Below are 13,171 nucleotides of genomic sequence, written 5' to 3' on the forward strand. Positions count from 1 at the left end.
CCTAAAAACCCTAGGTTAAATAGCATACAAGTAGAGAAAAATAAGGAAAGAATCCAAATTCAAATCTCCCTAATAAAAAATCGATCTCCTCCCTCTTTCTCTCACAAAGGATCGCCTAAAATAAGGGGAATTAGGCAGGGAATCGGCGCCTAGATGCTTGCCACGTGTCGTCATGAAACCGTAGAGTTGGGAGGATGTGCTCGGAAATCGGGAGCATGTGCTCCTGGGTCTAAAATCAGCTTTTCTGCTCCAATTCAACTCCTGCTGTTCCAATTCTTGCTTTTAGCTTCCTAGCCTCTTATTATAACCTGAAAAAGACTCAAACAACTATAAAACTATCAAATAAACGGGGTCAAAGTGAGTCAAAACCGTAACATATCACTGGGCGATAATAGCTCCTCTGCATCCCCAAGCGCGCTGCCCTCCTAGGCACGCAACACTAAGTTACAGCGAAAGGCTCCTTTTCTCTAGCCAAAAACAAAAATAGAAATAAAAATACAAATTTAAATACATTAATTTTAACAGCAATTTTATATAATAAGATGTATTGTCTTTAATTTAAAAACATTAATTTTACTTAAATACATTGATTTTCTATACTAAGATGTATTATCTTTAATTTATAACTTACAAGTCTTATATGGGTAAAATTTCAAATATTTTGATAGATTTTGGTTATAATCGGGTTCAAAATACTAGAAAATATACATATATTTGGTTATTCGGATAGCTGTCTCAGTAATCTTTGGTAACTGAACGCTCATTTAAGTATTTAGTACAAATATTTTGTAAGTACCCATTCGAGTATTGAGTACAAATATATGTAATTTTTAGTTGTTCCACTTTTTTTTCATCTGGTTTCGGTTTTTGGGTTCATTTGTTTTCTCATACCTAAAGATTAGTTATGAGAAAACACATATACAAAAATACAAGAGAATTTTAATTATTCTGATATAAGGAATACACATAAAATAATGGATTAGTTAATATAATGAGTACATTATTATCATGCAATTTGGAAGAGTCTTGAGATTCAAAGCTAATAATAGCAGCAACAATGGCCAGACTTATTTGAGCCACCATAGCGTTCACAAAACCCTCCTAATTTGTATCCTTTATAATAGCAAAACTCATTGCATGTCATTGAGTTTTTACATCCTGGTTGAAGATAACATTCTCTCCCTCCTCCTGTTTTGTTAAAAAAGCAAACATATTAATAAGATTACAAGAAAATCAAACTGATTCTGATTATGTTTAATTATGTATGTTTTTTTAAAAATCATACACAGTATTGGAATCAATATCACTAAGGTTTGCATAACAAACTTTAACAGATGTGGAAGTCATATCGATAGCTCAAATCAAAGATCTTGGCATTCAAAAGGATTGTTCAAGAATTGGGTTGGAATCTGTCAATTTATATAGGGATAATTATAACACTCCGGTTTTAGAAATATCATAATTCGTGTAAAAATATATAAAATAACTGATTTGGTCATCTATGTCGGTCAAACGTGCTAAAAGAATTTCACAGTTAACCATATTTATGTTGGAATAGTTTTAGGATGAGTGATTTTAAGAAAAGTGATTGTCGAAACCGTGCAAATAAGCATTAAACATGTAGACATATCATATGGTAATTTGTAATATCGGTAAACAAGTCTTTACAGCCTTCCAAACATAACAAATCGACCGTCAAATGAAAATAATTCTACTGACCTAGAATAGATATGGACCCACTAAAAAAGGTAGCAGTCGGAGGTTTACAAAAACTAAAATTGGTTCACATGGAAATTATGTGAAACTATCTCCTAAATCGAGTTGAAGAAGTTGGAAAGAAAGATATCACCAAGGTTTTTCTCAGCACTTAAGTTCTACAACACACTATTCTCCAATTAAAACTAAACTCGAACTTTTTATTTAGAAAATTAGAAGTTCTACAACACACTATTCTCCAATTTATATGGTCACCTTTAAAATAACACAATAATGGAGGTGACTGACCCAATTTATATTTCACGAAATATATTATACAGTAGAATAACTTAATTGGTGAGGATAACCTCAGAAACATTTAACAATAAAATAATTTAATCTTAATTAATATTAAACAACTAAAATATTATTAATCTAATTTTTTAAATCATCTATTTCCGTAAAATTGTAAAATATAGATAAATAAATATATTTTTTTGCTTTTACGACACTTAACCCTTAATAAAATACACGCATTACCTGAAATAATGGGTAGGAGTATGAGGGCACACACCATCAACAATACAAGACATGAAAAATTCTTGGTTCCCATTAGTTGTGTTGCTGCATGATGCAAAGAAAAAAATTTGTCAAAATATATCCAATCTCATGAGAAACCTAATAATTAAAAAAAAAAATTGAAAAGTAAAGTTTAAAATCAAGGTTAAGAAAAGTTCCATTTCGTGTTGAAACAATGATAATAGGAAGAAATGTATAGACTAAAATTAATACCTTACAAATACTTAAGGGATGTGGATCTTGAAATATTATTTTACACAATTTGATAATAACTAGTTTTTGTTAAATATTAGAAAGTTTTCAAGATTTCATACCAAAGTAGCCATATTTATAAACTAGTTTACGAAGTTCAAAATTTTGATTTTTAAAAGTCAATATATTGACAGCAATAATAAATTCCCCTATTTTAGATTTATTTTAATTGAACCTTTAGACCTTAATCTGGTCAAATTCTACATAACATCATATTATCTATTTTACATTTATTGTTAAGACTGTCCATAATATATAATGGATTTTCCATTAAAGCCTATTTGTTTTTATTCTTATTTGATCAGTAGGTATTAGATCTTTTTTATTTTTATTTTATTATAGATATTAGATCTTGATTTTTACTTATTTTAATTTACTTTTAAAATATATAAATTAAAAAGTCTAACATAAATTAATTTTACCAGATATATTTTATACATAGTTGATTTGTTCATATTAAGAGAAATTTTTAAATATTATGTGGTACTAAAATAATTAAAAATAAATAAGATATTAAAGTATAGTTTTTTGAGACCCACACAAAAACACAGATATTCTTATAAATGACTCATATTTTATTATGATAAATAAAATCGAAAAAGCTTACAAATTTAATTAAATATATATATATATATATATGTGTGTGTGTGTGTGTGTGTGTGTGTTTATGTTATCTAATTTTATACTTAATTTTAAAATAATTTTATTTATTAATAGTATTTTACAGTTTTATTATTGTTACTATTGTAGATTATATAAACAAACATAGTAATTAAAAAAAAGTAAATATGTTAGAAGTATAATTTTCTATTTTAGAAATATATTTATTAGAAATTTTCTAATATACTATAAATTTTAAAATAATTATATAAGTTAAATTACATTCCAGATATTAAAATATACTAAAACAATATTATACTGATGAGATATTAAGTAAGTTTCTCACCAATACATATAAACAAAACATAAAGAAAAAAAATTAAGACTCATAAAAAAGTTTTAAGCCTAAAGGTACACGAAAATAATAGTATTATATTAGTAAGAGACACTAAAAATGATAATTGTGAGATAATACTAGAAACTAAAACTATGTATTACGTAACAAATTATAGTATGTAGATGATCTAATAGGGGCCCTATCTTAGCCAATTGTGTAAGTTATACAAGAGATTAATTCCATCTCCAAACATATTTGAATATATATTAATTAATCTGATACATATAAAACGAGAAATTAATTAGGAATTAGTGCATTAATTAATATCATCGGTTATGGAAGAGTCTTGAGATTCAAAGCCTGGATGACAACAACAATCGCCGGTCTTTTTGCCTACATATTTGTGGCAGAACCCTCCTAATTTGAATCCTTTTAATTTGCAAAGTACATCGCATGTTAGATTGTTTGAACACGTTGTTCCTGGTATGCATGGTATTACTTCAACTGCATAAACAAACACATTAACAAAGATCATAACCACAAAATGATCAATTAATCGTTTTATAAATTTCTATTACCATAGCATATGTTTTTTTATTCCAATTACAATAGCCATATTTCTTTCTAAAGAGTTAACGTCACTTATCCAATTTTTCACGAAAGATTTACGCATATATTTTTTCTCTAACTAAATGTAAGAGAAAATTACAAGTCCCTCATGGACATATCATACAAATAAACACACACAAAAATAGCTTTAAAGAATATGTGTTACCTGAAATCATTGATGGAAGGATGAAAGCAAACACCATCAGTAACGGTAATAGAAAAGATGAAAACTTCTCCATGGCCATTTTTTATGTGGCTAGAGAATACATATAACAAATATTTGTTAGAATACTCTTGAGAGAAAATAAAAATAAAAATAAGGTTCAAACTCAAACAAGCACACTAATAGTATGGATAGATGTTTTCTTACGCAATTTTCTACAAAACATTTGGTAGAAAATATTTTACCAATATCATATTCGGTTTTGAAGAAATTCAGTGATCGTTATTTACTGCTTGAGAAACAAATTTTTGTTTATCAACAATTCTTATGAAATTAAACAGATTTACAACTCAATTCACCTTTTCTCTTTTTGATATTTAGATATTGGGAAGTAACGATATTAGTTTTGTCACCTTTGTCTATGGTTTTTCTATTATATATTCTTTAATTATTGGTTTTATTTGGTAAGTCAAAAAATGATAATTTTTGGTCAAATGGGTTATTAATTTAGGGTCAGGTTTAGGATTGTGGTGAAATAATTTTAATGACCACAATTTTATCTGAAGGGGTTATAGAAACCTTTCCCCCTTAAGATTAATAGTTATATGACCACGATTGTGTTAAATCTAGTGTTAAATGTTGATAGTATCTAGTATCTACTTTAGTTGTTTGACTTTGACTAAAAAAAAAAAGAAGAAAATAACATCATATCGGTCATTCAAACTATATAATTGAGTTTTTAAAATATGTAGAAATATTTTTTGAAGATAAGTTTAATTGGTTATTTAGACGGTTTAATCTTGGTCAAACAATTGATGTCACTTACATTTTGTGGCTAAGTCTATATGTTCAACTATGTGTATGATCCATTTGGAGATTATACATGCATAAAGTAAATAAGACACACAAGCTTTGTTAACGAGGTTCGGTTTTTCCTACATCTCCGGGACCTAGTTCAGAACAAATCCACAAGAACAAGATTCAATTATAATTGTTATGATATCAAATCATTCTTTTTTAGATGAATAAACCATCAAAAGATCTTCATATCTTATTGATGGGGCGACACCACACATCTTGTGTGCATCTCTTGAGAATACCTTGAAGCGTGCAAATCTTCATGAAGCACCCTCTTGGTATTTATATCAATTGCCCAACCCCTAGAGTTGGCAACTTTCCTCTTATACAACAAATAGGAAATTGAAAATTTTCCTTTTTCTTTTTGGATAAGGAAAGTTTCTCTTCATAATCTCATCTTGAATCTTCCATTCAAGATGTTCATCCAGCTCAACAACCGCCACGTGGCTTGTCCAAGTCGGCCTTAAACTTCTGTACTCAAACTCTTCAATTCAGCTTCTTGTACTACTTCTTGTATTAATGTCGGACTAGTACAAGAACTGCTTCAAACCTTTAATACAACCTCTCATATATCTAAGTGCAAGGTTCTTGATTCAACACCTTATCTTTTCTGCTTTGTGTTAATCACTGTGTTAGCACGATCACCAAGTACTACTTAAGCTCTGCTCTACTTAATCATTGTGTTTGCTCTACTTTATCCCCTGTGTTAGTTCTGTCAACTCTCTTTTTCTGAACTGTTGCATCACCACTATGACATCTATGATGTATCTATGTATCCATGTCTCATCCATTACAGCCACTTAGCAGAGATTTCACCACATGTTCTAAACCTTGTAAAACTTCATTCAACATAACATCTTCAATCTCTCCTTTGGTGATTGAGTTTTATAATCCACGCACCTATTAGAACTAGTCTGCTCTGCATCTTCAATCTCTCCCTAGATGATTGAATTTTCAATTCCAGGCATCTTATAAAACTAGTCATCATAATATCTTCAATCTCTCCCTTTATGACTTGAGTTTTAAATCTCCTTCAATCTCTCACTTCATGCTACATCATGTATTATTCATGACAATCGTCATTCTCCCCCTTTTTATACGAAGAAAAGCTTACGAATCGTTGATCATGGTGAGAGCTACTCGGAGAGGGCCTATTGGAGGAAGACGGGTTGCATGCGAATTCCGATTAGACGGGGATGAAAATCAGCCACAGCTTGTTGATGATCCGAGTGACACAGAAGTTGGGATGGATCTTGTTCTTTACAAAGAAGACAAAGAATCAACTGTTGGAATTACTACCAAAGAGACAAGAAGTAGATCTGAGGATGATGAGACTGAGAAATCAATTGTAGAATCAACAAAATCTGAAGCTTCACCAGAAGAAACAAATGTCGAATCCGAAGAAAGCAGAGGAGATAAGGAAGAAAACAATCAAGAAATTTCATCTTGTGATGAAGAAATTGATTCAACTGAAATCTCTGTTCAAAAACAGTTGGATCGAGCTGCTCGAAAAAAGAGAGTTTATAAGCATTTGGGTTTATCTTCTTCTAAAAAGCGACAAAAACAAGATGAAGAACTTAGGACAAAGTCTCCGGTTCGGTCCAAATATTTCTTCTCAGCCGAAGCAAAAAGGAGGTACAAATCTTTTTTCTCTAGAGACTTCATAGAGGAACGAGTGGTTGATTTTGACAAGGAAGATGAATGGGGATATTTGGCTTTAATTAGAAATGAAAATTTAGAAGCAACTATGTCAGGATTGGCTAGTTATGTGAAGGAGATTGTGTGTGAATTTTATGCACATTTACCCAGCAAGAGTCAAGGTGTGATATAAGAACTTGAGATTGAGAGAAATAGAAAATAGTTTTAACAAAAGAATTGTAAACGTATTTTCTATTAATAAATAAAAAAAGAGTTTTGAGAAAAAAAAAAAAAACCTTGAACACAAAACTCCACCAGAAACTGTAGCCGCCAACAGATCTAGCAATACTTCATAAAAAAATTGCAGCATACACAAAAATATATACTAGCAGGCCATCACTAAATACCACATACATAACAACTCTTTCCTTTCCAAAGTGTTACTCCTAACTCCACTTGAAAATTCTTCACATTACCACCATGAGCCAAGAACCTTCTCCAAAAACGCTTTTCAGCATTCTTCTTAGATTCCAGCCAGCTACCATAACATGTTTCAACATCTATACTCTTGGCCTTCCATGTCATTAGAACTTCATTGGTGCATAAGACTCTGAATCAACTGTTCTGCAATATTATCATTCAACTATGTTCACGGGCTCCAAATCCAATTCTCTTATACCAGAATCTAGTTCAACATGTCTATAGTACCTCTGCCAAATTTTATCCCATTCTGAGTTCATATGGTCCTCCTTTGATGTCATCACTGTAACTGGTCAAAACTGAAACTTCTAATAGACTGATTCCGGAACAGACTGAAGATCCTAGAATAAAATGCAATTCAACCGTCAAAACTTCAATCCAAACGTTGAATCTCACGTCCGTACTATCATAAAGCTCCTCACAAAATTTCAGCTTGATCAGATTACTAGACATCCATCAAACGTTGCCTTAAAACAGACATCTCGAAACTGTTTTCTTCTTTTTTTTTTTTTTGATCTAGGTTGATGATGCAGTCCATATCTCCTCTTCTCGTTCTTCTCCTCCATGGCTGCAGTTCTCTCTTCCTCACTGATCTCTTTTCATCTCTTCATTCAGACAACCTTGCTTATGATCTTTGTTAATGACACATACATTTATACATGACCAATTGAGATCATCTCTAAAATTATGATCTGCAGGCTAGCCTTCAAGAATTTATTCCACAACTTCTTGTCTTGAAGCAACTAAAATTCTGCCTGGGAGACAATCTCTAAGAGTCCAGTAATCTTCATAACCTTAATGCTGTAATTTGCAGTGGAATCTCCAACATTTGCAGTTAACCTTTTAAAACTGAAGTCATATGCTTGTAATTATCCGATCTACAGCTTGTGGTAACTCAGAACCAACAAACACCTTCTTGAAATTGAGCCATATATGCTTCAGACATTTAATCATACTCAGAACAAAACACCCAAATATCCAGTTTTTGTATATCTTATACTTTGAGCTCCATCAACTTGTAATGAAGCTATTTTTGTTTCTGTCTTGATGCAGTCTTGATGCAGATCATAAACGGAGTAGCAAAACATCCCAGAAAATTATGAAATTCGGTGACAACATCCACAGCAGTCATACGAAAACATAGAAAGAAACGGATCACGATTTGAGTTTACGGTTAGCAAGTTATGATCAAATTCGCAAGACAGATCCAAACTGATACGACCTGCGAGCATCCAACTTTGAGAGCAATTTCCCATCAACCCACAAGGAATCAGAGGGATATCTCTATAACCTTAGAAAGATCTTGTTTTCAAGTTTTCAGAACCTCTTTCAGAACTAAAATCGGAGGTCTGTTTCCAAATAAAACTAACTGCTTCAGACGTGATATAAGAGCTATAAATCACATCATGAGACCCTGTCTTTTAAAAATCTCTTCTATCCACGTCATGAACTATTGATGGTCCCATCAAGACCAAAAATCTCTTTCTCTGCTCTTTGGACAAGAACAAGAGCATTAACAAGATCATCACCATTTAGAACCAACACTCCTAAAATCATCGATAACACCATTGTTACTTCAACTTAAACAATCGAGAGATGTAGTCTCCACTTTCACATCAAACAACACAGCAAAGTCTCTGTAGCAGTAGTTCTTTAATGGCTGCATGATCACACCAACAAAGAAACTTAATCCCTCTTTGCTTTGCTTTCGATCTTTTATAACTTTGGATCTTTATAAGAAGCTGCTTGTGGTTAGCAACAATCTTCTCCCCCCCCCCCTTGTTGACTTTAAATCCAGCCTCTCTACTTTGCAGCCACATCACATACTGATTTCGTTTAAGCTTATAACATCCACAACTTTTGACTATGAAAATAATATCACAGTCATCTCGCTCCTGCCTCTAATTTCAAGACCAACTGAAAACTCCCTTTGAGATCATCTTCACAAAATTGCAAGTTCCCAGTACAACACCAAACTCCAGCCGAGAAAACAGTCCTCATCAACCCCAAATTGACTTCACGTTACCTGCAGCAGATTCCTCAACCACTGTCAAACTCAAATTCAGCTCCAAAGCTCTATTGATCCTAAAACCAGCCAATATTCCAAGAATTTTCAGACACCATAATCATAAACAGCTCCAAACTAATCGATCTATGAGCCCCAACAACTGAAAATAAATCTTCTTCTCGTTGATCAGAAACAGCTTAACCAACCAAGGGGAAATCAAATACCAGAAAAGACAACACAAAAGCTTCTTTTCGTCAGACCTGTAAACACAGATTACAAAACCTCACGCTTCACCAACAGAATCCAGAATTCTTGATTTTTATCTTGAGCTTGAAACTTCGAAGTTTATCAACTCTTTTATGACATTTGGATTCAACTTTACAGGTGAGTATCTTCACCATGAAATTCATCTCTCTTCTTTCTCAAAAAATCCATCCATTATCTTTCATGATTGTAATACATATACTCTTTGCTCCCCATTTCAGAAACTTCTCAATAAATTTGAAATCCTAACACCAGATTTAATTCACCTCGACCTGTTTCTTTTGCCAGTAATGACAACTCAGACAATCAAACCTTATGATGAAATACTGAAGATGTATCTTCTGACTCATCCAAAATACCACATGGTTGGTACTATACACAAACCCAAAAACAGATTTGGTCCTCCCCACTTTTGGATTTGACACACCACAAAACGCCCAAGAAGACGAACTGCAACTTTGATTGATATCACTGCCTCTTCCAGTGTGGACTCTTTTGCTGAGCTTCTTTGATGACTACATATAACATCAACTCTCCAATTGAAACCGACAAGCATGTAGCCCAGATTTTGGGGACACTTATCTGGTCATGATTCTCCACTGAGACTTATTCCTTTCTTTTCAAATCACGGAGAATATATCAGCAGGAAAGAACTAGTAAACTCACTCTTCTTCCTCCATCTTTTCCTGACAGCAAGAAAAACCATAAAGCATTCTGAGAACGATTCTGTGACTTCCGATGAGCTCGAGTCTCAAGACTTCATATCATAAAACTGAAACCAAATTCATATCATAATTCTCCATTCTTTTGCAATTTCTCTCCTAGCAAATATTGCTAATCCTCTTTCTCATCTCTATGATTTTCTCTCGCTTCCAAGCTCGAAACCTGATCTTTATCCAAATTTTAAATCAGACAGCTCTTTCCGTCGAGATCTCCGCCTTTTTCTCTCTTGTCACGAATCTGACAAGTAAGATTATTGCTTCTAATTTCTTCCTTCCTCGATGTATCAACAATCTTTATAGATTCCAATCTCTTGTCAGGCGATCATAAAAGCTTGCTCCGAGACCGTAAAAAAAAAACAGAATTCTTCCGCCTGACAATCTTTCTTCTTCAAAGCTTTGTATGATTTTCCATAGTTCTTGCAACCTCTTTCACCGATTCACTTTTTTCTAATCTGATTCTCTCTGTATTATGTGTCTTTAGATCAACAGAGGCTTGCAACCCTTTTCTTATATTTTCCCAAACAGAGAAGATGATAAACAACAGCCCCAACAAAAGAATCTTCGATACTCTTAGAAATCTGCAAAAGTACACAATCCAACGTTTTCTTCTTCTAAAACAAATCGGTCATCTCTTGGTTCTCATTAAGTTAACCAGACACATTAAACCAACTCTTTTATCCCCTCCAAGTCTTCGATTCAGAAACTTCGTATGGATCCCCTAATCCTAATCCTTGTGAATATATAAAAAAAAAAATTCTTCATGATCCATCGATTTTTTTTTTTAAATCTCTTCATGTTCGTGTCAAATGAGTCTCTATCATCTATTCATAATTGATCATCCAAATACAATATCTCTCGGTTCTTTTCTTCACCAGCAACGAACAGAGAACCGGATGCAATGCAACTTCTGATGACTTCTCTTCAAGAGCACTGGAACTTTATACGAACCTCACTTTGTTTTTACTTTGGCTCTGAAACTTCACACAAATCTGAATGCTCGATCTCTTTCCTTATATCTTCATGAACATGTTTCTTCTTATTCACTTCATTCTAGCCACAAATCTAGGACCACACCCAAAACAAGAACAAATCTCTATCGAGCACCGCTGTTATACCAATTGAAAACGCATATTTGTGGCTAAGTCTATATGTTCAAGTATGTGTATGATCGACTTCGAGATTGTATGTGCATAAAGTAAATAAGACACACAAGCTTTGTTAACGGAGTTCGGTTTTTCCTACTCCCCGGGACCTAGTCCAGAACAAATCCACTAGAACAAGATTGCAATTACAATTGCTATGATATCGAATCATTCTTTTCTAGATGAATGAACCATCAAAAGATCTCTCTATCTTATTGATGGGGCGACACCACACATCTTGTGTGCATATCTTGAGAATACCTTGAAGCGCGCAAGTCTTCATGAAGCACCCTTTTGGTATTTATATCAATTGCCCAACCCCTAGAGTTGGCAACTTTCCTATTATACAACAAATAGGAAACTGAGAATTTTCCTTTTTCTTTTTGGATAAGGAAAGTTTCTCTTCATAATCTCATCTTGAATCTTCCATTCAAGATGTTCATCCAGCTCAACAACCGCCATGTGGCTTGTCCAAGTCGGCCTTAAGCTTCTGTACTCAAACTCTTCAATTCAGCTTCTTGTACTACTTCCTGTATTAACGTCGGACTAGTACAAGAACTGCTTCAGACGTTTAATACAACCTCTCATATATCTAACTGCAAGGTTCTTGATTCAACACCTTATCTTTTCTGTTTTGTGTTAATCACTGTGTCAGCACGATCACCAAGTACTACTTAAGATCTGCTCTACTTAATCATTGTGTCTGCTCTACTTTATCCCCTGTGTTAGTTCTGTCAACTCTTTTTTTCTGAATTGTTGCATCACCACTATGACATCTATGATGTATCTCTGTATCCATGTCTCATCCATTACAGCCATTTAGTAGAGATTTCACCACATGTTCTAAACCTTATAAAACTTCATTCAACACAACATCTTCAAAAATACATCAAAATTGAATTATTTTGGGGCTAAAAGTTTAAATAAATAAAAAATATCGATACAAGTCTTAAATCAAAGTATTTTTGACGGTTAAAAGTTAAAACATGTTTTTGGCATAACCGTAAATATAAACCGAGGGGTCAGTTGAAGATGGTTTTCCATCCGTATGCACCGCTGCCCGATTTATGTGTGACGCTTCGGGTCATGTAAGATCCCACTACTCCCAACGACTAGTTGAAAGTGGTAACACTTTAGCAACTAAAACTGAAACGGTCTATATATGGATTTAAAAACCAATTTACCCTGCATACAAACGTTTTTTTTTTTAATATGGATATGCCCATTTGGACCTGGACAAACAAAATGGAAAATAAAATTTGATTAAACATAATAATAATAATAATAATAATCAAAAATGGACAAACCAATACAATCAAGAGAAAAACGGTATAAACATATTTAAAAAATACAAAATTATTCATTAAGAAACATACAAAAAATGATATGGGTTTTTGATTCAAACGACTACATAAGTATAGATTCACTAGACAATAGTTTGAAAGAAGAAAATTAACAAAGAACTTGCTCTCTTTATTAAACCTTTAGGAAAATAACTCAAAACCTAAGGCTCTCCCAATCTCTCAAACTAGTAACTCTCTTGTAAAACTTATATGTTCTGCAACGCAATTGCAGTCATATTTATAACAGAAGGAAAAACCAATTTGTCTTAATCCTACTTGGAAATATATGTTTAGATAACTCCTAAACTATTCAAGTCCTTATCCCTCAAGAAACTTAATTCCCAAATAGGTTTAGGATAACTTCAAGCTCTCTTCAAGCTTAATTCAACATACTCCTCCTTAAGCTTGAACTCCAAAGCTGCCAAGTCTTTAACTCCCATGAGCTCCCTCATTTCTTTGAACTTGGTTCTTCCTAACGCCT

At 32.9% G+C, this 13,171-nt stretch overlaps 1 protein-coding gene and 1 long non-coding RNA gene across 3 annotated transcripts; one reads left to right on the forward strand and one right to left on the reverse strand.

Moving 5' to 3' along the window:
* Positions 1-925: 925 nt before the first annotated feature.
* Positions 926-2,661, reverse strand: LOC147936140 (uncharacterized). Of its 2 annotated transcripts, none has more exons than XR_015569296.1 (3): positions 2,488-2,661; positions 2,236-2,319; positions 926-1,188 (listed from the first exon to the last, which is right to left on the reverse strand). It is a non-coding gene; the product is annotated as an uncharacterized LOC147936140 (long non-coding RNA). The 2 variants fall into 2 exon arrangements; XR_015569297.1 differs by having other exon boundaries at positions 2,493-2,547.
* A 2,407-nt stretch (positions 2,662-5,068) lies between these two features.
* LOC104719064 (uncharacterized) lies at positions 5,069-8,639 on the forward strand. Its single transcript, XM_010436908.3, has 2 exons — positions 5,069-6,728; positions 8,265-8,639. Exons 1-2 carry the CDS (start codon positions 6,142-6,144, stop codon positions 8,353-8,355), a joined length of 678 nt encoding a protein of 225 aa, XP_010435210.1. The 5' UTR covers positions 5,069-6,141; the 3' UTR covers positions 8,356-8,639.
* The last annotated feature ends 4,532 nt before the right edge of the window (positions 8,640-13,171 follow it).

This window comes from Camelina sativa, chromosome 10, assembly GCF_030686135.1.
Source record: "Camelina sativa cultivar CO46 ecotype springtype chromosome 10, ASM3068613v1".
In the NCBI taxonomy this organism is placed as follows: Eukaryota; Viridiplantae; Streptophyta; class Magnoliopsida; order Brassicales; family Brassicaceae; genus Camelina; species Camelina sativa.

What these genes read in the sequence shown, in the direction of transcription:
- LOC104719064 (XM_010436908.3), top strand. Translation starts at nt 6,142, where the DNA reads ATGCTACATCATGTATTATTCATGACAATCGTCATTCTCCCCCTTTTT. An exon ending in TCAGCCGAAGCAAAAAGGAG is followed by an intron (nt 6,729 to 8,264) that starts GTACAAATCTTT and finishes GTCTTGATGCAG; the next exon opens with TCTTGATGCAGATCATAAAC.